At 41.3% G+C, this 26,935-nt stretch overlaps 1 protein-coding gene across 5 annotated transcripts in view; it reads left to right on the top strand.

Moving 5' to 3' along the window:
- LOC112250254 (ectodysplasin-A-like) overlaps window positions 1–26,935 on the top strand; it is a 64,459-nt gene that overhangs the window by 31,165 nt on the left and 6,359 nt on the right. For all 5 annotated transcript variants that reach the window (XM_042309596.1, XM_024420234.1, XM_024420233.1 and 2 more), the window contains exon 2: window positions 4,024–4,132. In XM_042309596.1, coding sequence (XP_042165530.1) covers window positions 4,024–4,132 — 109 coding nt within the window. The remainder of the gene's footprint in view (window positions 1–4,023; window positions 4,133–26,935) is intronic.

Here is a 26,935-nt window from a genome sequence, read left to right as displayed (position 1 = left end):
AAGATAAAGCTCAGGGAATGGCAGGATGTAGTGATCATCTGTTGGGGGAATCATATAACATTACATCATAGTTCCTGCCATCCCATACTTATCATTTAGCTTGGACTGAGGATATCCTCTGTAATCATTGGATGGAAGCCACTTGTTAGATTGACATTTGGCTGGAATTCTAGTTGTGCAAGGACAATTAATGACTCAAACTCACCTACATCATCTGTAATCGGTGTTATAAGGCACACATTTACATTTCATTTTTATAAAATGTTATGATGTACAGTGGGGCAAAAAAAAGTATTTAGTCAGCCACCAATTTTGCAAGTTCTCCCACTTAAATAGATGAGAGAGGCCTGTAATTTTCATCATAGGTACACTTCAACTATGACAGACAAAATGAGAAAAATCACATTGTAGGATTTTTAATGAATTTATTTGCAAATTATGGTGGAAAATAAGTATTTGGTCACCTACAAACAAGCACGATTTCTGGCTCTCACAGACCTGTAACTTCTTCATTAAGAGGCTCCTCTGTCCTCCACTCGTTACCTGTATTAATGGCACCTGTTTGAACTTGTTATCAGTATAAAAGACACCTGTCCACAACCTCAAACAGTCACACTCCAAACTCCACTATGGCCAAGACCAAAGAGCTGTCAAAGGACACCAGAAACAAAATTGTAGACCTGCACCAGGCTGGGAAGACTGAATCTGCAATAGGTAAGCAGCTTGGTTTGAAGAAATCAACTGTGGGAGCAATTAGGAAATGGAAGACATACAAGACCACTGATAATCTCCCTCGATCTGGGGCTCCACGCAAGATCTCACCCCGTGGGGTCAAAATGATCACAAGAACAGTGAGCAAAAATCCCAGAACCACACGGGGGGACCTAGTGAATGACCTGCAGAGAGCTGGGACCAAAGTAACAAAGCCTACCATCAGTAACACACTACGCCGCCAGGGACTCAAATCCTGCAGTGCCAGACGTGTCCCCCTGCTTAAGCCAGTACATGTCCAGGCCCGTCTGAAGTTTGCTAGAGAGCATTTGGATGATCCAGAAGAAGATTGGGAGAATGTCATATGGTCAGATGAAACCAAAATGTAACTTTTTGGTAAAAACTCAACTCGTCGTGTTTGGAGGACAAAGAATGCTGAGTTGCATCCAAAGAACACCATACCTACTGTGAAGCATGGGGGTGGAAACATCATGCTTTGGGGCTGTTTTTCTGCAAAGGGACCAGGACGACTGATCCGTGTAAAGGAAAGAATGAATGGGGCCATGTATCGTGAGATTTTGAGTGAAAACCTCCTTCCATCAGCAAGGGCATTGAAGATGAAACGTGGCTGGGTCTTTCAGCATGACAATGATCCCAAACACACCGCCCGGGCAACGAAGGAGTGGCTTCGTAAGAAGCATTTCAAGGTCCTGGAGTGGCCTAGCCAGTCTCCAGATCTCAACCCCATAGAAAATCTTTGGAGGGAGTTGAAAGTCCGTGTTGCCCAGCAACAGCCCCAAACCATCACTGCTCTAAAGGAATGGGCCAAAATACCAGCAACAGTGTGTGAAGATTTACAGAAAACGTTTAACCTCTGTCATTGCCAACAAAGGGTATATAACAAAGTATTGAGATAAACTTTTGTTATTGACCAAATACTTATTTTCCACCATAATTTGCAAATTAATTAATAAAAAATCCTACAATGTGATTTTCTAGATTTTTTTTCTTGTAATTTTGTCTGTCATAGTTGAAGTGTACCTATGATGAAAATGACAGGCCTCTCTCGTCTTTTTAAGTGGGAGAACTTGCACAATTGGTAGCTGACTAAATACTTTTTTGCCCCACTGTATATACACTGAGTGTACATGACATAGACTGACCAGGTGAATCCAGGTGGAAGCTATGATCCCTTATATATGTCACCTGTTAAATCCAATTCAATCAGTGTATATGAAGGGGAGGAGACAATTGAAATAAGGATGTTAAGCCTTGAGACATGGATTGTGTATGTGTACAATTCAGAGGGTGGATGGACAAGACAAAATATTGAAGTGCCTTTGAACGGGGTATGGTAGTAGGTGCCAGGCGCACTGCTTTGTGTGTGTCAAGAACTACAACGCTGCTGGGTTTTTCACGCTCAACAGTTTCCTGTTTGTATCAAGAATGGTCCACCTCCCAAAGGACATCCAGCCAACTTGACACAACTGTGGGAAGCATTGGAGTCAACATGAGACACCTTGTCGAGTCTATGCCTCAACGAATTTAGGCTGTTTTGAGGGCAAAATATTAGGACTGTGTTCTTAATGTTTTATACACTCAGTGTTGAATTTTTATCATAAAGGTGGGCAGCAGCATATGGAAAAGTACTTGGTGAGAGCCATGTTGACACAAAGCTGAGGTTCAGAGGTCTTGTCTCAGGTTCTACAGACTGTAATGAGTGCCTGTCAGGTTAGCTGAAGTTTTGGCCATCCTCTCCCTTTACGGGCTGGCTGGGATATCAAAGGCCCCGCTGATAAACAAAATAAACTCCCAGCACTGCTTTCACCCTTTATTGTCCTGCCCGGTTTTAATGTCGGCCAGGTGCAGAGTTAAGCACAAACTCCAGCATTTTTTAAGTCGGCATGCAACGAGCAGAGCATCCATAGAAGCCTGCCTGCCTGTTGTTGGTATCACTCAGCTACAGAACATCCTCTGTACCTGCTAAATAATGCCATTGTTATTCAATTTTATTTGGAGTACATACTGTATGTTAAAGGAATGTAGTCCATTGGTTATTCCTGTCCTTAAAGCCAATGCTTTAGAGTACTGTACAGTCTCTAATGTAGGTTGAAATTACCCTGATATCAGTGCAGTATCCATATAGAGCTGAACTCTATAAACGTTGACACGCGTGTACCAGCACATGAGACTCACCTCTGGAGAGTATAATGATAGCTGGTGGAAGTGGACAATCACCCCAAAGGAATGCAGAGGGGCCATAAAATGAAACCATTGGCTGGGAGTGATGTGAGGTAATTCTTATTGTTCACGTTTGGCAAGCGCTAGTCTCTCTGGCCAATTTTCACAACATTTAACAGGTACGGTATTGCCTTTATCAGCATTACTCTTTTATGTAGAACTTTTTAAACAGTAGTTTGAAGACACTTTTATGGAAGACTGAACTAGTGAAAAGTGAACTATAGTGCCCTCTAATATTTTGGAGGCAGAACTCCCCTATAACTGTTTGCCCAGGCATTATCTCAGCGGGCTAACGCATTCTTGTGGCACGCAGATGACCCATGTTCAAACCCAGTTAAAAGTAATGTTTCTTTGTCTGTCTTAAGGTTATTGGTGGACTTTTGGAATTAATGTCTACTGCTTTCTATTGTCATAAAATGTGCTATTTTCAATGAGTAATCAATACCACACTATCAAGTAGGAGCCATGGAAACAAGCGGCCTGCTCTACTATCCATCAGATAGAGACTCTGCCTGGGTTTGGTTTTCTGCATCTTGTACCATTCACATAAGCCTGATGCCTTCCATCAATGGAATCATGTTTTCACGTTGTTTCCCCTGGAGTTGGGCATGCGACTGAAATGTTAACCTTTCTCCCTCTCCCCTATTCCCTATCCCCACTTCTTAGTGTCTGTAGAGAGGTACTCTGCAGATCGCGTTGCAGTTTGGTCTAATTTATGTTCCACAGGTGCAGGTCTCATAAATACTCAAAGTGAACAAAACCAAGTAATTCCATTCTATGTCATCAAAAGCCAAAATACAGACACAAATCTAATCCACCCAGCAGGGTTCCAGTCTGGATTTGAAATATTACTTGAAAAAACATCAAGTTTGTCTCCTTTTCCATACATTGCCCCTGATTTCAATAAATGTTATGAGATAATATGAACACACTTTGTATATCTTATGCAAGTTCTCATGACTGGCTAGTTAAGAGGTCCTACAGAGGCTTGAAATTATAAAGAGACCATTGCAAACTACAGTTCTATTTCAATTTTACAGCACTTTTTTTGTATCCCTCACTGACCAACAGAATAGATTGCCTCTGGGGAACAGTGGGGAAAACTCTCACCTCACAGAAGACAGAGAAAATGCCGTCCATCGCACCAAAAGGAGCCAGCAGAATAAACGACTTGATTCAGGTATGGATTCTTTTTCAGAGCAATGATTTCATTACATTCAGAGAATGCCTTCAACTTTAATGTTCTAATTAATTTGATGGCTGGACGGATGGGTATACATCAAAGTTTTTCCTCCAGGGAAAAGACTCATGTAATCAAGATAGCAGGGACAGAGCAGGCCTGAACCCTGTATGCTGCAAGGTTCATGGTCGGGGTGGTATTTCTTGTAACGCCAGTGATGTTTAGTTTTGTTTACAGAGGCTGGATCTGTGCACTTTGGGAGGGAGATGTTGTTCCCCACTTTTATGCTGTTGGTATGAAACCAGACCTTAAGTAATTATTTTTTGTGGCCATTCTCCTGGTTTCTTGGTTTGACAGGGGTGAGCACTGGGGTTTTTGATGTGGTGTTCAATTCAAAGCCTGAGATGCATTGCATGTGTACATTTACAATGCAGTAATTAGTTTGGGCACTCTGTCATTAGAGAGGGTTTTAGTCTCTCTTCTCCCTCTCTCTCTCTCTCACTCACTCGCTCACTCTCTCATTCCATTGTGGGCTACTGCTGCTTAGATATCAGTTGAAGTGAGTCTACATACCTCAGCTTCACACACATTAAGGTTGGAAAGATCCTGCCAGGATCAGGTTTGGCTAGTGAGGCAATGTTCCTTTCCTCTGATTACCTCCAGTAAGGCAAGGCTGAGGAGATGATTGACATGTGTTTTGAAAGCCGCCCCTTTCTGCTCTGAGGATTTATTTACATGTAAATGTGGTGCAGTTCCAATGTTTTGTTTTCAGTGGAGAGATACTATAGGGAAGAAATGGTGCTGTGATCCCAGATGGAGAGCTGCTCTTTAGGCTTAATGCTGAAGATCTCCCCTTATGGACACTAATGATGTGTCAGTCACCAAGCACATTTAGGGAATAGGATATTAGGGGCTCTATTTTAACAAACTTAACGCAATGGTTAATCTAATCGCTGGCAGTAGCGCAATAGTTCTGGAGGTATGTCAGAAATATTTTTTGCTATTTTCATAGCTGGGGTAGCAGGTAGGTAGCCTAGCGGTTAAGAGCGTCGGGCCTGTAACTGAAAGGTAACTGGTTTCAATCCCTGAGCTGACTATTTGTAAAATCTGTTGATGTGCCCTTGAGCAAGTTGCTCTGGATAAGAGCGTCTGCTGAATGTACATGTATGTTTTAGGATGTGCAGTATATTTTCAATTCAAGGCACTCTGACGAATAGACCATTTAAACACCTTTTATAGATAGGCTACTTTGCAAGGCCAGGATAAAAAAGACAATGCATTGCTGTTGAACCAGCCATAGTAGCCTAGGGTAGCCTATAGAGGGCTTGATAGAAAACGGAAAACAAGCTATTTGTTTTTTAAAACAACAATAATATTTCTAAACAGGATGGGGTCAGAAGCATGATATCATAAATCGCTTCTCTCGTTCCATTGCATTGTGTTCACACGTCCCAGCTAGCATATCGGAGAACCATATGTTTCTTAGAGCTTGGTGAGAGCGTGGTTGTCCTATCGTTATTTTGCATAAAACCTTCCCACAATGTTCTGTGATTGGTGCAGGAGAGTTGCATGGCTTTGGAACATTCTCAGCACATTTAAGCAACTTGACAAAATAATTGTAATTTCCTTGGTATTACTTTAACAGAATGTTTTGTAAAAGTACAAACGTGGTACATTTAATTACATTGTCGCTAATGTTCTAGGAACGTTCTCTGAAGGCGTCAGCATGCTTCAGTTCGGCGAAGTCGGCTAGCCGAATAAACAAGTGTGCTCGCATACTCGCTTGAAAAGCAAGAAAAAAGCGGCAAATGTACAGTTTGTCCATTTTGAGACATTGTAGCCAATATACACTTCCTGAAAATAATCTAAGATAACTCAAGAAATCTATCATTCATTTTGATGGTTTTGCCGAGAAGGTCTTAGTTGCACAATTTTACATATAACTAATGAAATGTAATTGAAAAAATTTTCATGAAAACGAGTCATCTCTCATTGAATGACAACAAAGACTTTATTGAAGAATCCCTACTGTTGACCAATCACCGACGAAGGGGCGTAGACTTCGGCAACATACTTCGGCTTGCCTCCAGAAAAAAATGTTGTGTGCCCGAACAGCCGAAAAACACTCACCGAACTCTTCTGAACTGTTTCGGCTGGGAAGCATGTGGACGCCTTAACTGGTTTGACATTGGGAATGTTCTGAAATAAGTCAGAGAATGTTAAGAACCAACGTTCCCCTGTGGGAGTTTCAATACTTCTGCATAATGTTATTTAAAAACGTATACATTCCGTTCTCAGTATTAACAAAACTCTATCTCTATCTTGTTAAGTGTGTTCAGGTGTGTTGGCCACACCCACAAATTGGCCACACCTGATCTTAATGAGTGCTTGTTTCCTTTGAAAGGGGGTCTGTTTGAATAGACTAAAATGAACAGCTTTATATGAGTTTATAAAACATGGCTCCATCCTGGTGGTGCAGTGGACTAATCCCATGGACAGACCACAGAAGATCATAGGTTGATAGCGTCAGTGAGATGTGCCATATTTAAAATTTAAAAAATGATATGTTTGCTTGATTATTGCCTAAGCAAATTAATTTATATCTGTGCTTGGAGTTCTAAGCAGTTAAACTACGTTAGCAGTGTTATTAAAGGTCTTATTGAAACATTTAAGGAAGCTATTCAAAAACCTCATAATAACCTATAATTTCCATTCTCAGAACATGAATAAAACCTCCCAGGAAAGCTTTCAGGGAACCATAGTAAAACATTCTAAGAACCTCCCTGCAACCTAAAAAGAATGTTCCCAGAACAGACAAAATGTTCACTTCCATTCTCAAAACGTTTAAAAAAAAACATTTTACCGGTCAGGACACATATGGCTTTGTTCCCAGAACCAATGGGAAACCAAAAACATATGTTCCCACAACTTCAAAGGAACCAAATGTGCTAGCTGGGGTAGGCATATATGTCTTTACCATAACATTTGCACTTCTATACATAATACTAGGCTCCTGTCAATTGTATCATTGCCTATGTGCAAGGCAGATCCTCAAAAACAATCTGCCGTTGATATGGCATGATTGGAGGCCTGAATAGTTTGGAGGAGTGCGTCATTTGTAATCGGACGAGGTCAGCTCTTTCAAAATGTGTTTCCACGTAATTTTTATGGAATGACGTTCAACCAACGTGGAATAGACATTGAATTGACATCTGCCCAGTGGGCAACTTGAACAAGATAAATTAAATATGTCAATTGTGAATAATGAAAACATATGAGGGAAAAAGCTTAATATTTCAAAGCACTCTCAGTAGACCATTTAAACCCCTTTATTTATAGGCTACTTAGCTAATGGCCAGGATATAAAGACGCACCTATGCTTTGCTGCTAAACCAGCATTGTTTAAGGGGAGGGTAGGCTATGCTTGGTTTTAAATCAAATTAAACGAAATGGGGGAAAACCAAAAGTTGTTTATGTTTATAAATACGAGATTCACTGGCACAAAAGGCATATCTCTCTTTCCACTCTCAAAATCCATGCCATTATCACCTGCGTTACCGTTAACAGCTGCATTTGGTGGGTTTTAAAACTTTCCATTAGCGTTGCATGAAATGGTCATTTTTTTGCTTATTTTTAAGGACACACCTGTAATATTGCCACCCCTCCCACCTCAGCGCAAGCGACCTGATGTTAGGCAGGTAAATTGCCAATCCTGGCAGTTTGAAAATGCCAGTGCGCCAGTTTTTACATGGGGAAATTGCAAACTAATGTGTGTTTGACACTTGAGCCATAGGAGTTAGAAAGTAGTATGTTAGATTGGTGCCAGGAAAGATTTCCACTGGTGACAAAGATACATGCAAGCACAATAGTGCTGCATGCCAGAGAGGCGTTGGCAGAGCCCAGAAATGCCAGGGTCTTTGGCTGCTTCAGGAATGCTTGCCTGGCCTTGAACTACGCGCATTCCCAAGATCAGCGTGAAAAAGTGACTCCCCTATAAAAATTCAAGGAAAACGAAATGGAGAAAGCACTGTATGGAGGAAAAGGCCTCTCCAAAAGAGTCCCCCAAAAGATGTGGAAAGGATAGGCATTATGGAGGGTTAGGTCAACCGCAAATGTATATTTTCACTGGACTGAAATGACACCAGACTATCCATGTATGATCACACAGCTCAGGCTTAGGGCACTTTCACCTACATCAAAACCAGACGAGATGCTCGTGCGGTGAGCAAACCTTCTGTGACACCTGATCTGTTTTGGTCTCTATCACCTTTGGTTTAAGAGACAAAGCAGGAAGAAGGGAGGGAACCCAAACCCTCCTGTGTTTTCTTCATGTGGAGCTTAAGCAATGTATTGAGGGTGGCATTGATCTTTACAAGCACAGAATGTTTGTGATTCTTCACCTGCACAAAGAGTGCGGGGTCACCGCTGTAACAGGTAGAAGTAGGATCGCTGGGATACATGCCCCTACACAGATGGCTGCTGCTGTTGAAAGGAAAAGCTTCATGTTCACCTGTCGTTCCTCCTCATTATCATCACCTACATGTGTCACTGAATTTAATCACAGAGCTGTATTCGCACCGCAAAGCCCATCTGTCTTTACTTCACAGTCAAATGTCATCAAGGTTAACATCATTTTTTTATTCCAAGGTGTTTATTCATTCTTTCTGGAGTGCACAGTTTGTGGTTGCATTGGAAATGGATTGTGAGAGTGAGTCATATGAAAGCCTGGAGTCCTTGTATGCTCTGTGTACCATAATGTAAACTGAAACACTCAGCATGGGGACTGTCAGAATAACATATGTAGACATTCCGTTAGTCTTCAGAATATGTCAGTTTCATGCACTGGATATGCCTCCTCTCTGTCTCACTGCAAAGTGGAGTTGTCAGTTTTATAGGGGATATCTTTAAACACAGACAGATCTGAGGGCTGAGACTGGCAGTGTTACTAAATCAGAGGCCTATTACGTCAAATAATTGTCTGTTTTTGTACACCTCTAATATAACTGCCAACTTGGTTTGGTCCTCTGCACATACAGTATTTCATGTGTGGAGAATATATTGTACTTTTCCTTCAGAAAGTATTCATACCCCTTGACTTATTCCACATTTTGTTGTCTAACACCCTGAATTCAAAATGGATTCAATAGATTTTTTTTCTCACCCATCTACACGCAATACCCCATAATGACAAAGTGAAAACCTGTTTTTAGAAATTTTTGCAAATGTATTGAAAATGAAATACAGAAATATCTCATTTACATAAGTATTCACACCCCTGAGTCAATACATGTTAGAAGCACCTTTGGCAGCGATTACAGCCATGACTCTTTCTGGGTAAGTCTCTTAAGAGCTTTCCACACCTGGATTGTGCAACATTTGTCCATAATCTTTTTCTAAATTCTTCAAGCTCTATAAAATTGGTCTTTGATCATTGCTAGACAACCATTTTCAGGTTTTGCCATAGATTTTCAAACCAATTTAAGTCAAAACTGTAACTCAGTCACTCAGGAACATTCACTGCCTTCTTGGTAAGCAACTCCAGTGTTGATTTGATCTTGTGTTTTAGGTTATTGTCCTGCTGAAAGGTGAATCCATCTCCCAGTGTCTGGTGGAAAGTAGACTGGAACAGGTTTTCCTCTAGGATTTTGCCGGTCTTAGCTCCATTCCGTTTCTTTTTTAATGTGTTGTATTGGATTTGCCCCAAACATAACACTTTGTATTCCAAACGTAAAGTTCATTTTTTTTGCCATTTTTTGCAGTTTTACTTGAATGTCTTATTGCAAACAAAATGCATGTTTTGGAATATTTGTATTCTGGAACAGGCTTTCTTCTTTTCACTCTGTCTATTAGGTTAGTATTGTGGAGTAACTGCAATGTTGTTGATCCATTCTCATTTTTCTCCTATCACAGCCATTAAACTATTTTTAAAGTCACCATTGGCCTTATGGTAAAATCCCTGAGCTATTTCCTTCTTCTCCAGTAACTGAGTTAGGAAGGACATCTGTATCTTTGAAGTGACTGGGTGTATTGATACACCATCCAAAGTGTAATTAATAACTTCACTATGCTCAAAGGGATATTCAATGTATTTTTTTTACCCATCTACTGTGCCTTTCTTTTCTTTGGTCTTTGTGGTTGAATCTGTGTTTGAAATTCACTGCTCGACTGAGGGACCTTACATATACAGTGGGGAGAACAAGTATTTGATACACTGCCGATTTTGCAGGTTTTCCTACTTACAAAGCATGTAGAGGTCTGTAATTTTTATCATAGGTACACTTCAACTGTGAGAGACGGAATCTGAAACAAAAATCCAGAAAATCACATTGTATGATTTTTTAAGTCATTAATTTGCATTTTATTGCATGACGTAAGTATTTGATCACCTGCCAACCAGTAAGAATTCCGGCTCTCACAGACCTGTTAGTTTTTCTTTAAGAAGCCCTCCTGTTCTCCACTCATTACCTGTATTAACTGCACCTGTTTGAACTCGTTACCTGTATAAAAGACACCTGTCCACACACTCAATCAAACAGACTCCAACCTCTCCACAATGGCCAAGACCAGAGAGCTGTGTAAGGACATCAGGGATAAAACTGTAGGCCTGCACAAGGCTGGGATGGGCTACAGGACAATAGGCAAGCAGCTTGGTGAGAAGGCAACAACTGTTGGCACAATTATTAGAAAATGGAAGAAATTCAAGATGACGGTCAATCACCCTCGGTCTGGGGCTCCATGCAAGATCTCACCTCGTGGGGCATCAATGATCATGAGGAAGGTGAGGGATCAGCCCAGAACTACACGGCAGGACCTGGTCAATGACCTGAAGAGGGCTGAGACCACAGTCTCAAAGAAAACCATTAGTAACACACTACGCCGTCATGGATTAAAATCCTGCAGTGCACGCAAGGTCCCCCTGCTCAAGCCAGCGCATGTCCAGGCTCGTCTGAAGTTTGCCACAATGCCCATCTGGATGATCCAGAGGGGGAATGGGAGAAGGTCATGTGGTCTGATGAGACAAAAATAGAGCTTTTTGGTCTATACTCCACTCGCCGTGTTTGGAGGAAGAAGAAGGGTGAGTACAACCCCAAGAACACCATCCCAATCTTGAAGCATGGAGGTGGAAACATCATTCTTTGGGGATGCTTTTCTGCAAAGGGGACAGGACGACTGCACCGTATTGAGGGGAGGATGGATGGGGCCATGTATCGCGAGATCTTGGCCAACAACCTCCTTCCCTCAGTAAGAGCATTGAAGATGGGTTGTGGCTGGGTCTTCCAGCATGACAACGACCTAAAACACACAGCCAGGGCAACTAAGGAGTGGCTCCGTAAGAAGCATCTCAAGGTCCTGGAGTGGCCTAGCCAGTCTCCAGACCTGAACCCAATAGAAAATCTTTGGAGGGAGCTGAATGTCCGTATTGCCCAGCGACAGCCCTGAAACCTGAAGGATCTGGAGAAGGTCTGTATGGAGGAGTGGGCCAAAATCCCTGCTGCAGTGTGTGCAAACCTGGTCAAGAACTACAGGAAACGTATGATCTCTGTAATTGCAAACAAAGGTTTCTGTACCAAATATTAAGTTCTGCTTTTCTGATGTATCAAATACTAATGTCATGCAATAAAATGCAAATTAATTACTTAAAAATCATACAATGTGATTTTCTGGATTTTTGTTTTAGATTCCGTCTCTCACAGTTGAAGTGTACCTATGATTAAGAATTACAGACCTCTACATGCTTTGTAAGTAGGAAAACCTGCAAAATCGGCAGTGTATCAAATTCTTGTTCTCCCCACTGTAACTCTATGTGTGGGGTACAGAGATGTGTGGGGTACAGGTAATCATTCAAAAATCATGTTAAACACTATTATTGTACACAAAATGAGTCACAATAACAAAGGGGTCGAATACCTATTGACTCAAGACATTTCAGCTTTTCATTTTGTATGAATTCTATTCATCAAAAATCATAATTCCACTTTAACATTATGGGGTATTATCTGTAGGCCAGTGACAAAACATCTCAACGCAACAAATCCATTTTAAATTCAGGCTGTAACACAACAAAATGTGGAAAAAGTCAAGGGGTGTGAATACTTTCTGAAGGCACTGTACCTCACAAATCCACCAAGGTCAATTACTTGCCTGAGGCAGGCTGAAAATACAATAAAGGAGCTTAATGTAATTTTCGGTCTCCCAGTGTCATTTGAAACACTGCTGTGTAATGGCCCGCAACCGATCAGGCCTCCTACTGTGAGACCTGTCCAAATTGCAATAATGAAGCTGCTGGCTAACTTCACTCTTTTTAAATAAAATTAGCCAGAGAGATGACAGATTGACCAATTGGCAATCATCTCCTTGTTCTCCCCATCCCCTCTCTGCTTGTATTAGGTTCTCCTGGGGCACCCATGTCCTCAGACAGCATTACATGACAAGGCCTTTGACAGGACTGGGAGCACCAACTCACTACATTAGATAATGCTGTTTTTCCCCTTCGCATGGAGCAGGGGAGAGCAGAGCTAATTTTAAGATGTGACCATTGGCTGACTCATTGTCTTCAATAACAGCCATTTATAGTTCAATTTGATTCCAACTTAATATCCATTACTTTTCTTGGACATTACTTTAACGGATCAAGCAGCCCCGGTCAAAAGGTCTTTCCAAATTAGGCAACAAGACAGACGATGTTATCGAACAAGCTGAGTATAGATTTATTAATTAATAGCTATAATAAGAATTTGGGGGGTGCTTATAGTTGTATATAATAGAATTTAGTTTTTTTTGCATATCCCAACTCCCCCCTGAGACATCTGCAGGGAGTGAGGTCACAATTGTACAGCACCCCTGGAGCAAATAGGATTAAGGGCTATGCTTAAGGTTACATTGATTGATTTTTTTTAACCTTGTCCAGTATTTGAACTAGCAACGTTGTGGTTACTGGCCTAACACTCTAACTTTGAGGCTACCTGGATATGTGAGTTTAGCTCTACATTATAAACATATTCAATTAAGACTGAGCTTTAAAGCAAATATCGACAATCTCGGGCCTAAGGAATGAATGTTAACAATTTCCCCCACCTGCTCTCTGACAGGTCTGTCCTTCTTTCATTTTGATTAAAATGAAGAAAGACCATGTATTACAATCCCTTGCCATGAATCACAGTCTGAGCTCGGAGGTTAGAGCTGCACTGTGCAGGATCCATGCAGTATGAGATTACACAAAGCAGATCCTATTCCATTTGGACAACTGGTGAGGGCTTCTTGGCAGTCAGAGCGAATTTTGTGCAATGCCAAGGTTGACTTTGTGCCTTTTAATTAGAATTTTTTGTGGAAAGACGTGTTGCAATGTGTACGGTTTGTACTTACAGAAGAAACAGAAGGCTAAAATATTTTCCCAACATTGGGCTATTTTAGAGTAGTAGCTACGTTGAGCAAGCATGAATACTCCCAACCCAGAATATTTGACACGTTGAGTGTTTTCACACAGTGACTCCCTTTATGTTCTCTTTTTGATCCATTTGATCACCATAATATCTGGTTTCTGTTCTCTTGCTGCTAGATTTCAATTCACTAATGACACAGATGAATTGAGTGTATCCCAATGTGTTTGTTTGACATATCCCAGCTAGCACATTTGCTTCCTTGAAAGTTGTGGAAACATACGTTTTTGGTTGCCCATTAGTTCTGGGAATGAAGCCATGAGTTTCCTGACCGGTAAAACGGAACGTTTTTTAAACGTTCTGAGAACAGATGTGAAGATTTTGCCTGTTCTGGGAACATACATTTTTTAGTTTGCAGGGAGGTTCTGAGAACATTTTACTATGGTTCCCTGAATGTTTTCCTGAGAGGTTGTATTAATGTTCTGAGAAGGTAAGGTAATTAAAAAACATTCTGAGAACATGTTTCAATAAGACTGCTAGCTTAGGTTAACTGTTTTGAACTCCAAGCACATGGAATCATCCACAGATGATGCAATCTCTATTGCACTCCACACTGCCAACACCATCATTAAGTTTGCCGATGACACAACAGTGGTAGGCCTGATCACCGACAACGACAAGACAGCCTATAGGGATAAGGTCAGGGACCTGGCCGTGTGGTGCCAGGACAACTATCTCTCCCTCAATGTGCTCAAGACAAAGGAGGTGATTGTGGACTAAAGGAAAAAGAGGACTGAGCATGCCCCCATTCTCATCGATGGGGCTGCAGTGGAGCAGGTTGAGAGCTTCAAGTTCCTTGGTGTACACATCACCAACAAACTAACATGGTCCAAGCACAACAAGACAGTCGTGAAGAGGGCAATACAAAACCTATTCCCTCTCAGGAGACTGAAAAGATTTGGCATGGGTCCTCAGATCCTCAAAAGGTTCTACAGCTGCACCATCGAGAGCATCCTGGTTGCATCACTGCCTGGTATTGCAACTTCTCGGCCTCTGACCGCAAGGCACTACAGAGGGCAGTGCGAACAGCCCAGTACATCACACGATCTTCCTGCCATCCAGGACCTCTATATGAGGCGGTGTCAGAAGAAGGCTCTAAAAATTGTCAAAGGCTCCAGCCACCCTAGCCATAGACTGTTCTCTCTGCTACCGCACGGCAAGCGATACCGGAACACCAAGTCTAGGTCCAAGAGACTTCTAAACAGCTTCTACCCCCAAGCCATAAGACTCCTAAACACCTAATTAAATGGCTACCCAGACTATTTGCATTGCCCCCCTTCCTCTCTTTTACACCGCTGCTACTCTCTGTTGATATCATCTATGCATAGTCACTTCAATAACTACATACATGTACATATTACCTTAACTTACCGGTGCCCCCGCACATTGACTCTGTACCGGTACCCCCCTGTATATAGTCTTGCTATTGTTATTTTACTGCTGCTCTTTAATTACTTGTTACTTTTATTTCTTGTACTTATCTGTACTTTTTAAAGCTGCATTATCGATTAGGGGCTCGCAAGTAAGCATTTCCCTATAAGGTCTACATCTGTTGTATTCGGCGCATGTGACTAATACAATTTGATTTTAAATGTATTTGCTTAGGCACTAATCATGCAAACACATTTCTTTTTTTATTGTGGAATGGCATCTGTGAGATTCAAACCTATGATTTTCTGTTCTGTAGCCATGGAATTACTCTACTGTGCCACCAGGATGGAGCTAGCATGCCATGTTTTTTTTAAACTCAGACAAAGCTGTTCATTTTTGTCTATTCAAAATGACAACATTTCAAAGGAAACAAACACTAATTAAGATCAGGTGTGGCCAATTAGTGGGCATGTTCAACACACCAGAACACACTTAACAAGATAGAGGATAGAGTTTTGTTGATGCTGAGAACAGAATGTATATGTTTTTAAGTAACATTTTTAGAATGTTCTCTGTACGTTACTAAAGTTTTCTTGTGTTTTTTATGGACATTTTTCTTAATGTTTGGGGACATTACTTTAAATAGAACCATGAGTAAACATGTTAGAAACATTATGCTGAAGTTTTATTTTTATTTTTGCTTAACCTTTATTTAACTGAAGTACTGAAATTCCGACGGAAGAACATTGTTTCTTAATGTTTTCCTGAACTATTTGAGAACATTCCCAACATCAAACAAGTTGGAGAACGTTCCTAGAACATTACCTAAAATGGAAATAAATGTAACCATGTTTGACATTTTAGTAAACCTTCTGTTATCGTACTAAAATAACCCCAAAAATCATGTTTTTTTGTCCAGTTCCTTAAATGTGCTGAAAATGTTCCAAAGCCAAGCAACAATCCTGCACCATTCCCAGAAGGTTGTGGGAAGGTCGTATACAAAATAACCATATGACAACCACTCTCTCACCAAGTTCTAAGAAACATATGGTTCTCACAACGTTATGTGCTAGCTGGGATGCTAACCAACATCATAGCTAAATATGCTTCTGGCAGTGTGATGTGACATCTGACATATGCCAGACTGTGCAAACTGCTAGTAAGAACAGTGTCTGTCACATGTAACCAAAATAACTGAGGTTACCCCAGTGCAAATGTTTTGTATTGATTCCAAATGGTAGACCGACCTAAGGACCATGTGTACCTTTTGATGGTAAACAGTTAACACTACAGTGTGGGATACAGCAGTCCTCAGCTGTTTAACCATTACTGGATGTGTTAATGATGGAAGTCAATCAGCTGGCCCTGGGAGAGGACTTGAAAGAGCCCTCTGCGTTATCAGACCAAAGGAGCTGGTACTGAAGCATTTGCCAAAATAATAATTTCTCTTTCATGTCAGATGCACTTTGCCTTCATAAATATGCAGTTTGCCTTTGCAAGCCATTTCACAGCAGATGTGTTTTTGTAGTACGTGTTGTGAAAATGTGTTTTCAATGTTGGCCCTCTTTGATGCTAATTTGTTCCATTCATTAAAGCATTTTACCACTTTTTTGTCACAATCTGTTTACAGATGGGGATTCTTTTCAGAAATCAATTCTCATGACTGTACGGCCATTAGAGCTGTGTCACACTGGGGACAGCCTTGTTCTCTCTCTTTGTTGTTTTGTTCCCCTGCCTCTCCATAACACATTGACCAGTATTTATTACCCATATGCCCACCCATAAAATTCCTTGTGCACCTCTAGAGGCTGTGCTGAGCCATGTGCTTAAGTGGGGACACCTGTTGTAAAAACAGCTGAGTTATGAGCAGTGTGTGTGTGTGTGTGTGTGTGTGTGTGTGTGTGTGTGTGTGTGTGTGTGTGTGTGTGTGTGTGTGTGTGTGTGTGCGCATGGGCGCGTGCGTAATGGAGCTCATCTGACCAAGGACCTGTACCAGGGTGATGGGTTGCAGTGATCATCATGTGCTCCCCAGCAACAAGAATAAACTTGTTGCTGGGGAGAATGTATGATGCTGAAAATGACCACGATTTCTTCAGCAACATGTATTGCTAGTCTATTGTCAAGGCAGGGTATGTTCAATGCTGTGGGCATGTTGATCTTTCGTGACAACATTTTGTGGCTGACAACCTGAACTTAAAACATACTTGTGGCTATAGAGTGAAAGGGCAAAGCTTTACTGCAACTATCTATCTACTGGTAACAAACTATCCATGTTGACTGATATAGTACAGTCGTGAAAGTAAGCAGACACACTTGGGATGGAGGAGAGATTGTTTTTTAAGCATCAGTGATTCCGTCTCACTCTCCAACTATTGCATGTTTCATCCAAACCAAGCAAAGGAGTGTTAAGTCCAACATTAAACACATAGTACAATCTGTCAATATACACAGAACTTCTCAGTGAAAATAGACATGTTGTTGTACTTTCTCACATAGGGTCTATGCATATGGTTATTTTGGTACTGATATAAAAATATAGAGCACAAATATTTTACCTGATTGATGATTAATCAACATATGGTTTTTTTTTAACTATCTGTGTGCTGATGTAACAGTATTGCTTCTGTCCCTCTCTTTGCCCCAACCTGGGCTCAAACCAGGGACCCTCTGCACACATCAACATGTCACCCAAGAAGCATCCTTACCAATCGCACCACAAAACCCACAACATTTGCAGAGCAAGGGAAACAACTTCTTCCATGGTCTCAGAGCGAGTGATGTCACCAATTGAAACCTTGCTAGTGCGTATCATTAACTAGCTAGCCATTTCACACTGGTTACACTCAACACCCCTTTGCCGCAGCAACGGATTACGGTGCCAATGTAACAGTTGGCCTATTGCTTCCATCACTCTCCATGCCTGAACCTGGACTTGAATCAGGGACCCTCTTCACAGATCAACAACAACAGTCACCCACAAAGCATCGTTACCTATCGCTCCACAAAAGCCATGGCCCTTGCAGAGCAAGGGAAAAAACAACTTCAAGATCTCAAAGTGAGTGACATTACCGATGGAAACGCTACTAGTGCGCACAAATAACTAGCGAGCCATTTCACACCAGTTACACTGTGAGGTTGCTGAAGGCTTTTTAAAAATCTCAAATCAAAGTTTATTGGTCGCGTACACAGATTTGCAGATGATATCGCAGGTGCAGCCAAAATGCTTACAGTGCAATAGTATCTAGCAATACAATAACAATACACACGTAATTTTAAAATTAAAAGTTGACAAATATCAGAAATATCAGAACGAGCAATATCACAACGAGCAATGTCAGAATCCTGTATATAAATATATATATATATAAATGGTGTGTTTAGACATTATGGACAATATATGAATTGAAAAAGTGTGTACAGCAGTAGTTATATAGGATGAGTCATGACTTCAATACAGTATATACATATAAAGTGGGTAAAACAGTATGCAAACATTGTTTGTCACATGCTCCCTCTCCGACCTCTAGGTCACCAGGCTGCTCGTCATGGCACACACCTGTCACCATCGTTACGCGCACCTGCGTGTCAGACTTACTGTACCTGGACTCCATCACTTCCCTGATTACCTTCCCTATATATGTCACTCCTGTCACGGATCCCTCTGGAACTTTCATTACGCACACCTGTCCCGTATTCCCAATGATTAGTACTTGTATTAGTGTGCCCTTTGGTTTCCATTGGGCAGTCAATTATTGTTACTATGTCGTGTGGTGCGTGTGAGTACCTGTGCTGTGTGTTTTGGCTTTCGTGCAATTGTGGTTTGCGCAGATGATTAGGGGTCTCATCCCGTGGGTTAATCATTATGCTTGTGTGTTATTTATTCGAGGTACTCCTTGCTCTTTTGTTTTGGGTTTCTACCCTGTGTTTTGGTACGTGTTTGTTTGGTGTTCGTCCCCTTGCTTTTACACGGCACGCCGTAATTTGGGCTTAATAAAAAAAACTATTATGCATTCCTGTGGGAGACAGCGGGAATGGCCCGTCCGACGACTCTGCGACTGGTCCGTCCGGCGCCGCAACTTCGGCAGCTGCAACTAGGTCGTCCGACATCGCTGCAACGGGTCGTCCGACGACGACGCAACTTCAGCAGCTGCATCAGGTCCTGATCGACCCTCACTGCATTCCTGTGATCGTCCTAGAGGCCGGTGTCGTTGGGGGGGGGGTGTCTCCTGATCTTTCATACCAACATGACAACTACCTTTGGTTCCTTACCCAGGCGTCATTGTTTCTGTTCCAGTGTCATGTCTGTGCCTTGTTCGTGTTTGGTATTATGTTACGTTTATTCATTAAAACACTCACTACCTGAACTTGCTTCCTGACTCTCAGCTCACACGTTACAGAATGACGACTCAACAAAGGGAAGCATCAGGGAGTGTTTTTTTTGTGTTGGGGTGATGTCGGTCTGAGTGTTGGAGCCGGAGCTACCTGGGAGGCCTCAGCCGGTTTGTAGGCTCCCATGCCTCAGCGGGTTCGATAGGCTCCCATGCCTAAGCTGGGTGAACAGGTTCCCGTGCCTCAACCGTGGCAACTGGGGAGGTCTCAGCCGGCTCATCAGGCACTCACTCCTTAGCCGGTTTGTCAGGTTTCTGCACCTCTGCAGAGGTGACAGGTCCACTGCTGATCCCTGGGATCGTCATCTTCCTGCGGCTGGAGCCACACGTTAGGGAGGAGGTACTGTCACGTGTGCTCCCTCTCCGGCCTCTTGGTCTCCAGGCTGCGCGTTAGGGCTGTCACCAGCGTTACACACATAATGACACTCACCTGGACTCCATCACCTCATTGATTGCCTGCCCTTTATATGTCACTCCCTTTGGTTTCTTCCCCAGTCGTCATTGTTTCTGTTTCATGTCTGTGCGTTGTCCGTTTTTCTTGATTTGTGTTATGTTTTATTTATTAAAACACCCGACTCTCAGCGCATATCGTTACATTGTTAAAGTGACCAGTGTTCAATGTTTCTATATACAGTGCCTTCAGAAAGTATTCATACCCGTTGACTTATTCCAACATTTTGTTGTGTTACAGCCTGAGTTCAAAATGTATTCAATAGATTTATTTTCTCAACAGTGGACACACAATACACCATGACAAAGTGAAAACATGTTTTTAGACATTTTAGCACATTTTTGAAAATGAAATGCAGAAATATCTCATTTACATAAGTATACACACCCCTGAGTCAATCGATATTAGAATCAACTTTAGCAGCGATTACAGCTGTGAGTCTTCCTGGGTAAGTCTCTAAGAGCATTGCACACCTTGATTGTACAATATTTGCACATTCTTTTTTTTTTTATTCTTCAAGCTCTGTCAAATTGGTTGTTGATCATTGCTAGACAGCCATTTTTAAGTCTTGCCATAGGTCTTTTTGCCGATTTAAGTCAAAACTGTAACTAAGCTACTCAGGAACATTAAATGTCATCTTGGTAAGCAACTCCAGTGTACTTGGCCTTGTGTTTTAGGAAATTGTCCTGCTGAAAGGTGAATTTGTCTCCCAGTGTCTGATGGAAAGCCTCTAGGATTTTGCCTGTGCTTAGCTCTATTCTGTTTCTTTTTATCCTAAAAAAACTCCTTAGTCCTTGCCGATTGCAAGCATACCCATAACATGACGCAGCCACTACCATGCTTGAAAATATGTGGTACTGTGTGATGTGTTGTGTTGTGTTTGCCCCAAACATAACGCTTTGTATTCCGGACGTAAAGTTAATTTCTTTGTCACATTTTGCAGTTTTACTTTAATGCCGTATTGCAAGTAGGATGCATGTTTTGAAATATTTTTATGATGTACAGGGTTTCTTCTTTTCATTCTGTCATTTAGGTTAGCATTGTGTAGTAACTACAATGTGAAATGCCTGAGCGGTTTCCTTTCTCTCTGGAAACTAAGTTATGAAGGATGCCTGTATCTTTGTAGTGAATGGGTGTATTGATACACCATCCAAAGTGTAATTAATAACTTCAGTACGCTCAGATGTTTACACATCTACCAATAGGTGCCCTTCTTTGTGAGGCATTGGGAAAACTCCCTGGTCTTTGTGGTTGAATCTGTGTTTGAAATTCACTGCTCGACTGAGGTACCTTACAGATAATTGCACGTGTGGGGTACAGAGATGAGGTAGTCATTCATAATGATGTTAAACATTATTATACCATAACATTGTTGAATACTTTTTTCTGATTGGCTTGAAGGGCATTCTGGAGCGTGCATTATTTCCCTATAACACACAGTATATTTGCACTGTAGAATTGAATGGCTATAGTTCCTTCCTACATGTTCTATGTTTGAGCTGCTTTTGTCGAATTGAATATATTATTTGCATTGTTGAATTCAATTGTTTATAATGGCAAGCTAGGTAGGACTGATGGTTTGATTAGCTAAACTTGCAAGTCTGTTTGTTTGGTTACCACGCCGACTATTGTAGCTATCTAGTAAACTTGCTAGCTACTTCAGTGGAACTTGAACACATTTTTACCTGCAAATTAACACATTAGTAGCAGCACATCTGTTAGATTATAGCCGTGGCATGAAAGGGATAATCAACTCGGGGCTCTATTCGTTCTATGAAAGACAATGCAACTCCGTGAAAGGTAAGTTCCACTCCGCTACACCCTCCACGTAATTTATAATTTTTTCCATAGAACACATAGACCCTCGTTGATTATCCCTTACTTATTGAACACAGAGGGAATCCCTGCAACTTATTATGTGACTTGTTGAGCACATTTTTACTCCTGAACTTATTTAGGTTTGCCATAACAAAAGGGTTGAATACTTATTGACTCAAGACATTTCAGCTTTTCATTTGTAATTACAGTGGCTTGCGAAAGTATTCACCTCCCTGGGCAGACAAAAAAAAAACAGAAAACTTGAGCGTGCATAACTATTCAACCCCCAAAATTAAAACTTTGTAGAGCCACCTTTTGCAGCAATTACAGCTGCAAGTCTCTTGGGGTATGTCTCTATAAGCTTGGCACATCTAGCCACTGGGATTTTTGCCCATTATTCAAGGCAAAACTGCTCCAGCTCCTTCAAGTTGGATGGGTTCTGCTGGTGTACAGCAATCTTTAAGTCATAACACAGATTCTCAATTGGTTTGAGGTCTGGGCTGTGACTAGGCCATTCCAAGACATTTAAATGTTTCCCCTTAAACCACTCAAGTGTTGCTTCAGCAGTATGCGCTTAGGGCCATTGTCCTGCTGGAAGGTCCCAGTCTCAAATCTCTGGAAGACTGAAACAGGTTTCCCTCAAGAATTTCCCTGTATTTAGCGCCATCCATCAATTCCTTCAATTCTGACCAGTTTCAAATTCCCTGCCGATGATGCTGCCACCACCATGCTTCACTGTGGGGATGTGGTTCACGGGGTGATGGGAGGTGTTTGCGCCACACATAGCGTTTTCCTCGATTGCCAAAAAGCTAAATTTTAGTCTCATCTGACCAGAGTACCTTCTTCCATATGTTTGGGGAGTCTCCCACATGCCTTTTGGCATACACCAAACATGTTTGCTTATTTTGTTCTTTAAGCAATGTTTTTTTTTCTGTCCACTCTTCTGTAAAGCCCAGCTCTGTGGAGTGTACGGCTTAAAGTGGTCCTATGGACAGATACTCCAATCTCCACTGTAGAGCTTTGCAGCTCCTTCGTGGTTATCTTTGTTCTCTTTGTTGTCTCTCTTATTAATGCCCTCCATGCCTCGCCCGTGAGTTTTGGTGGGCGGCCCCCTCTTGGCAGGTTTGTTGTGATGCCATATTCTTTCAATTTTTAAATAATGGTGCTCCGTGGGATGTTCAAAGTTTCAGATATTTTTTTATAACCCAACCCTGATCTGTACTTCTCCACAACTTTGTCCCTGACCTGTTTGGAGAGCTCCTTGGTCTTCATGGTGCCGCTTGCATGGTGGTGCCCCTTGCTTTGTGGTGTTGCAGACTCTGGGACCTTTCAGAACAGGTGTATATAGACTGAGATCATGTGACAGACCATGTGACACTTAGATTGCACACACACTTAAATTGTGGACTTTATTTACGTAACTAATTATGTGACTTCTGAAGGTAATTGGTTGCACCAGATCTTATTTAGGGGCTTCATAGCAAAGTGGGTGAATACAGTACGTATGCACTCACCACTTTTCCGTTTTTTATTGTTTTGAATTTTGTGAAACAAGATATTTTTTTCAATTCACTTCACCAATTTGGACTATTTTGTGTAAATTTTGAAATCCAAATGAAAATCTATTTAAATTACAGGTTGTAATGTAACAAAATAGGAAAAACATCAAGGGGGATGAATGGTTTTTCAAGGCACTGTAAATAGTAGAAAAATTCAAAAAACATAATTCCACTTTGACATTGTGTGGGGTATTGACACAAAATCGTAAATTGAATAAATTTTAAATTGCAGTAACGCAACAAAATGTGGGAAAAGTCAAGGGGTGTGAATACATTCTGATGGCGCAGACATCTCTTGCAGGGGAGTACCAGGTGGTAGCGGGCCAGTGACAGTCTCTAAGTTGCAGGGGAGTACCAGGTAGTAGCGGGCTAGTGACAGTCTCTAAGTTGCAGGGGAGTACCAGGTAGTAGCGGGCTAGTGACAGTCTCTAAGTTGCAGGGGAGTACCAGGTGGTAGCGGGCCAGTGACAGTCTCTAAGTTGCAGGGGAGTACCAGGTGGTAGCGGGCTAGTGACAGGCTCTAAGTTGCAGGGGAGTACCAGGTGGTAACGGGCTAGTGACAGTCTTTAGGGTGCAGGGGAGTACCAGGTGGTAACGGGCTAGTGACAGTCTTTAAGGTGCAGGGGAGTACCAGGTGGTAGCGGGCTAGTGACAGTCTTTAAGGTGCAGGGGAGTACCAGGTGGTAGCGGGCTAGTGACAGTTTTTAAGGTGCAGGGGAGTACTAGGTGGTAGCGGGCTAGTGACAGTTTTTAAGGTGCAGGGGAGTACCAGGTGGTAGCGGGCTAGTGACAGTCTCAAAGGTGCCAGGCAGAGTACCGGGCAGTGGCTGACTATTGATGGTCTGTTGAACAAGCTGTTTTTTCAGTCTCTCTATCCTGTCTTTGATACACCTGTACTGTCTCTGTCTCTGTCATGATGGTAGCAGAGTGAACAGACCGTGGCTCGGTGCCTTAGGTTCTTCTTGGCCTTCCTATGACACCGGGTGCTGTAGATGTCCTGGAGGGCAGGCAGTGTTTCCCGGTGATTGTGTTGGGCTGACCGCACCATCTCTGGAGAGCCATGCTGTTGCAGGAAAAGTAGTTGCAGTACCAGGCGGTACAGCCCAACGCATCAGTACCAGGCGATGCAGCCTGAAAGAATGCTCTAGATTGTGAATCTATAGAAGTTGGTGAAATCAACTGTGCTCCTAGCTTTCTAATCCTCTTTCCAGTAAAACAGTCATTTCCTATATGGCTGCCAATGAAAACAAAGTAAAAAGTGTTATCACTGATCCAACAAATGTGTAAGTTGTTTAATGAGTAATTCTCATTTTGGCTCTTTTCTTGCTATGACCAATTCAGCGATTTCTTTGCTAGGATTTTGAGCAGATGAATTACTGGGTGGTGCTCTAGGTGGACAGTTTCCCTTAATATGAGGAGCACTTCTATCTTCTTTATACAATATAGTTCCTGCATGTAACGTGTAAAGTTGTTGATATTTTAGCACAGTTGGGCCTGTATGCACATTTGACAAACCAAAGGAAGATCCAGTGAATTGGAATGTTTTGGAGTCTGTTCCGTGTGCGGTCAATTATTTTCATCTTCACTGTAGAGTTATTCACCATTCGGATGCATAGTTAGCCATGGTATACATTTATCTTGCTCATCAAAGAAACTATTGAACTCATTTGGAAAGAAAGTCATCTGGAATAAATACAAACTTGAAAGCTAGTGTCTTAAGCAAATTGTTCTTCATACTTTTGAACGCTTATGAATTGAGAAAAATAGATTGGGTGAGAAGACATCTAGACAACATTAAGAAACAATGGTAATTAAAACAGCAAAATTATGACATTTATTGAAAAAAGACTTCTAAGACAAACAGGCACACATGTATATCACAGGTTTTACAGTGTCGTTGACAGTCTTCTTGCGTATTTTCACTTAGTTGCTGCACAAATGTTGTTTATATGAGTTGAGCAAGGTTGTTAGGGTATTCTTTTCAAATTGTATAATTGCTGCGCTTTGGATGGGTCCATTCTTGCAATTCAACTACAAGAAATGATGTGTGCTGTGCAGTCATTACAGGCCATTTTACTTTGACTGTCCATCCTAGACTGTGATACGGGTCCAGTAACATCCAAGTCTTATTGTTTTTGGAGTTCTAACATGAATTACATTGTGTTCAGCCAGTCCCATGCAGTACCTGACAACTATGAAAGCTGTGGTTAGGGAATTTGTTTTCGGGAAACCCTAACACACTCTTATACAAAGAAACAGCTCCAAATATACCACAGTGCCACCGCAGTGGGCACAGTGGCACAGCATCTCTCACTATTAATTAATAACAAGTGTTTTTAAAAACAGGGCCCTCATAGGCTTGCTTGGCTACCCAAACTCTGGCCAAATGCTCTGGCCAAACGCTACGTCCACAGATGTTAGTTTCTTCTCCGCAATGAGTCTGGATTTGAGTACCTCCTCGACCCTTAACCAAATGCGAACAAATTTGGGCCATCTGATTGGTCTTGAAACCGATTGGTTGGGCCAGAGCCAGAACACACATGGTGAAGCAGCAGTTTTAAAATATGTAATTGGCTTTGATACTCTGATTGGTTAGAGACGATCCAATTGCTGATGACTTTGTTTAGTTTTGTACAATGCCCCTCATGCTCCTTATCACCACAACCGACTTCAATGATGGCAGTCTCAAACTGAAGTATGTAGCAAACGACAGATCAGCCGAAGAATTTAGTGTGAGTTGTCAGGCTACTCATGGCCTTCATGGGCACAATGATTGGGATTTTTGAACATCTCTTGAAAGTAATTTCTTTCTGAAAGTCTGTTCGAAAATATTCCTCTAACTTTAGGAATGTGACATGTCTCCAGATTTGCTTTCTTGAAAGTTGTTTTTATGACGCATGTAACACACAATGCTCTTAGGTTCTTTTCATTCCATGTCAAAACATGGAAGAAAAGCTTCTCAAAGGATGGCAAACTCAAACTCTCTGTTTGTGTTGTTTGACATAGCCAACGCAACTGCAACTAGGGTTGCAAAAGGAGGGTATATTACTGGAAACTTTAGACGTTGACAAATAAACTTCCAGAATTTTGGTATCTTTCAAGGATTTTATGTAATCCATCACAAGACATCTAGTGGCCCTTTTGAGTACTTCAGTCGTCTGTAATTATCTCTTGCCCACTGTGTGGGTTAATCACATGAAAAATAAATGATTTTAAAATTAAAAATAGAATGACAAAGCTGTAAAACATTATCCTAAATATAAACCATCAACTTAGTGAATATCAATGATGTTAATATGAGGGTTTCAGCATGAAATATTCTTTATATATTTTTTACACACTTTTATTTATTTTACTATGTCAATATGTATTTGTTGTCAATATTTTGACGTCAAACTGGTGGTTGTGAACACAGTCAATAGTTTGAAGAGTTGCAAAGTGAATAAAATATAATGCCATTGTTGATTAGAAGATATTTTCATTAATTAGGCTATTTTCTCTAGAACTCATGTAATAGATATAATAAATTAATGCTATATATGAATACATTTTTTAAAAGTTATTTCAGTATAAATGACCAAAGTTACGATAGATTGTCATATATTTTCTCTTCATTACCAAAATGAAGTTTCCCGGTAACTTTGGTAAATTACCAGTATCTTTACAACCCTAACTGCAACATACAGCAGTATAAACAATGAAAACCACCTTTAGAGATATTTTCCTCAAATCAGTAAAATTCCTGAGTCTTTCAATTATAATTACTCTCAGACCACCTC

Source organism: Oncorhynchus tshawytscha, linkage group LG30 (assembly GCF_018296145.1).
Source record: "Oncorhynchus tshawytscha isolate Ot180627B linkage group LG30, Otsh_v2.0, whole genome shotgun sequence".
Taxonomy (NCBI): domain Eukaryota; kingdom Metazoa; phylum Chordata; class Actinopteri; order Salmoniformes; family Salmonidae; genus Oncorhynchus; species Oncorhynchus tshawytscha.
The sequence above is the reverse complement of the archived record's forward strand: the minus strand, read 5'-3'. Positions and strand labels throughout refer to the sequence as shown.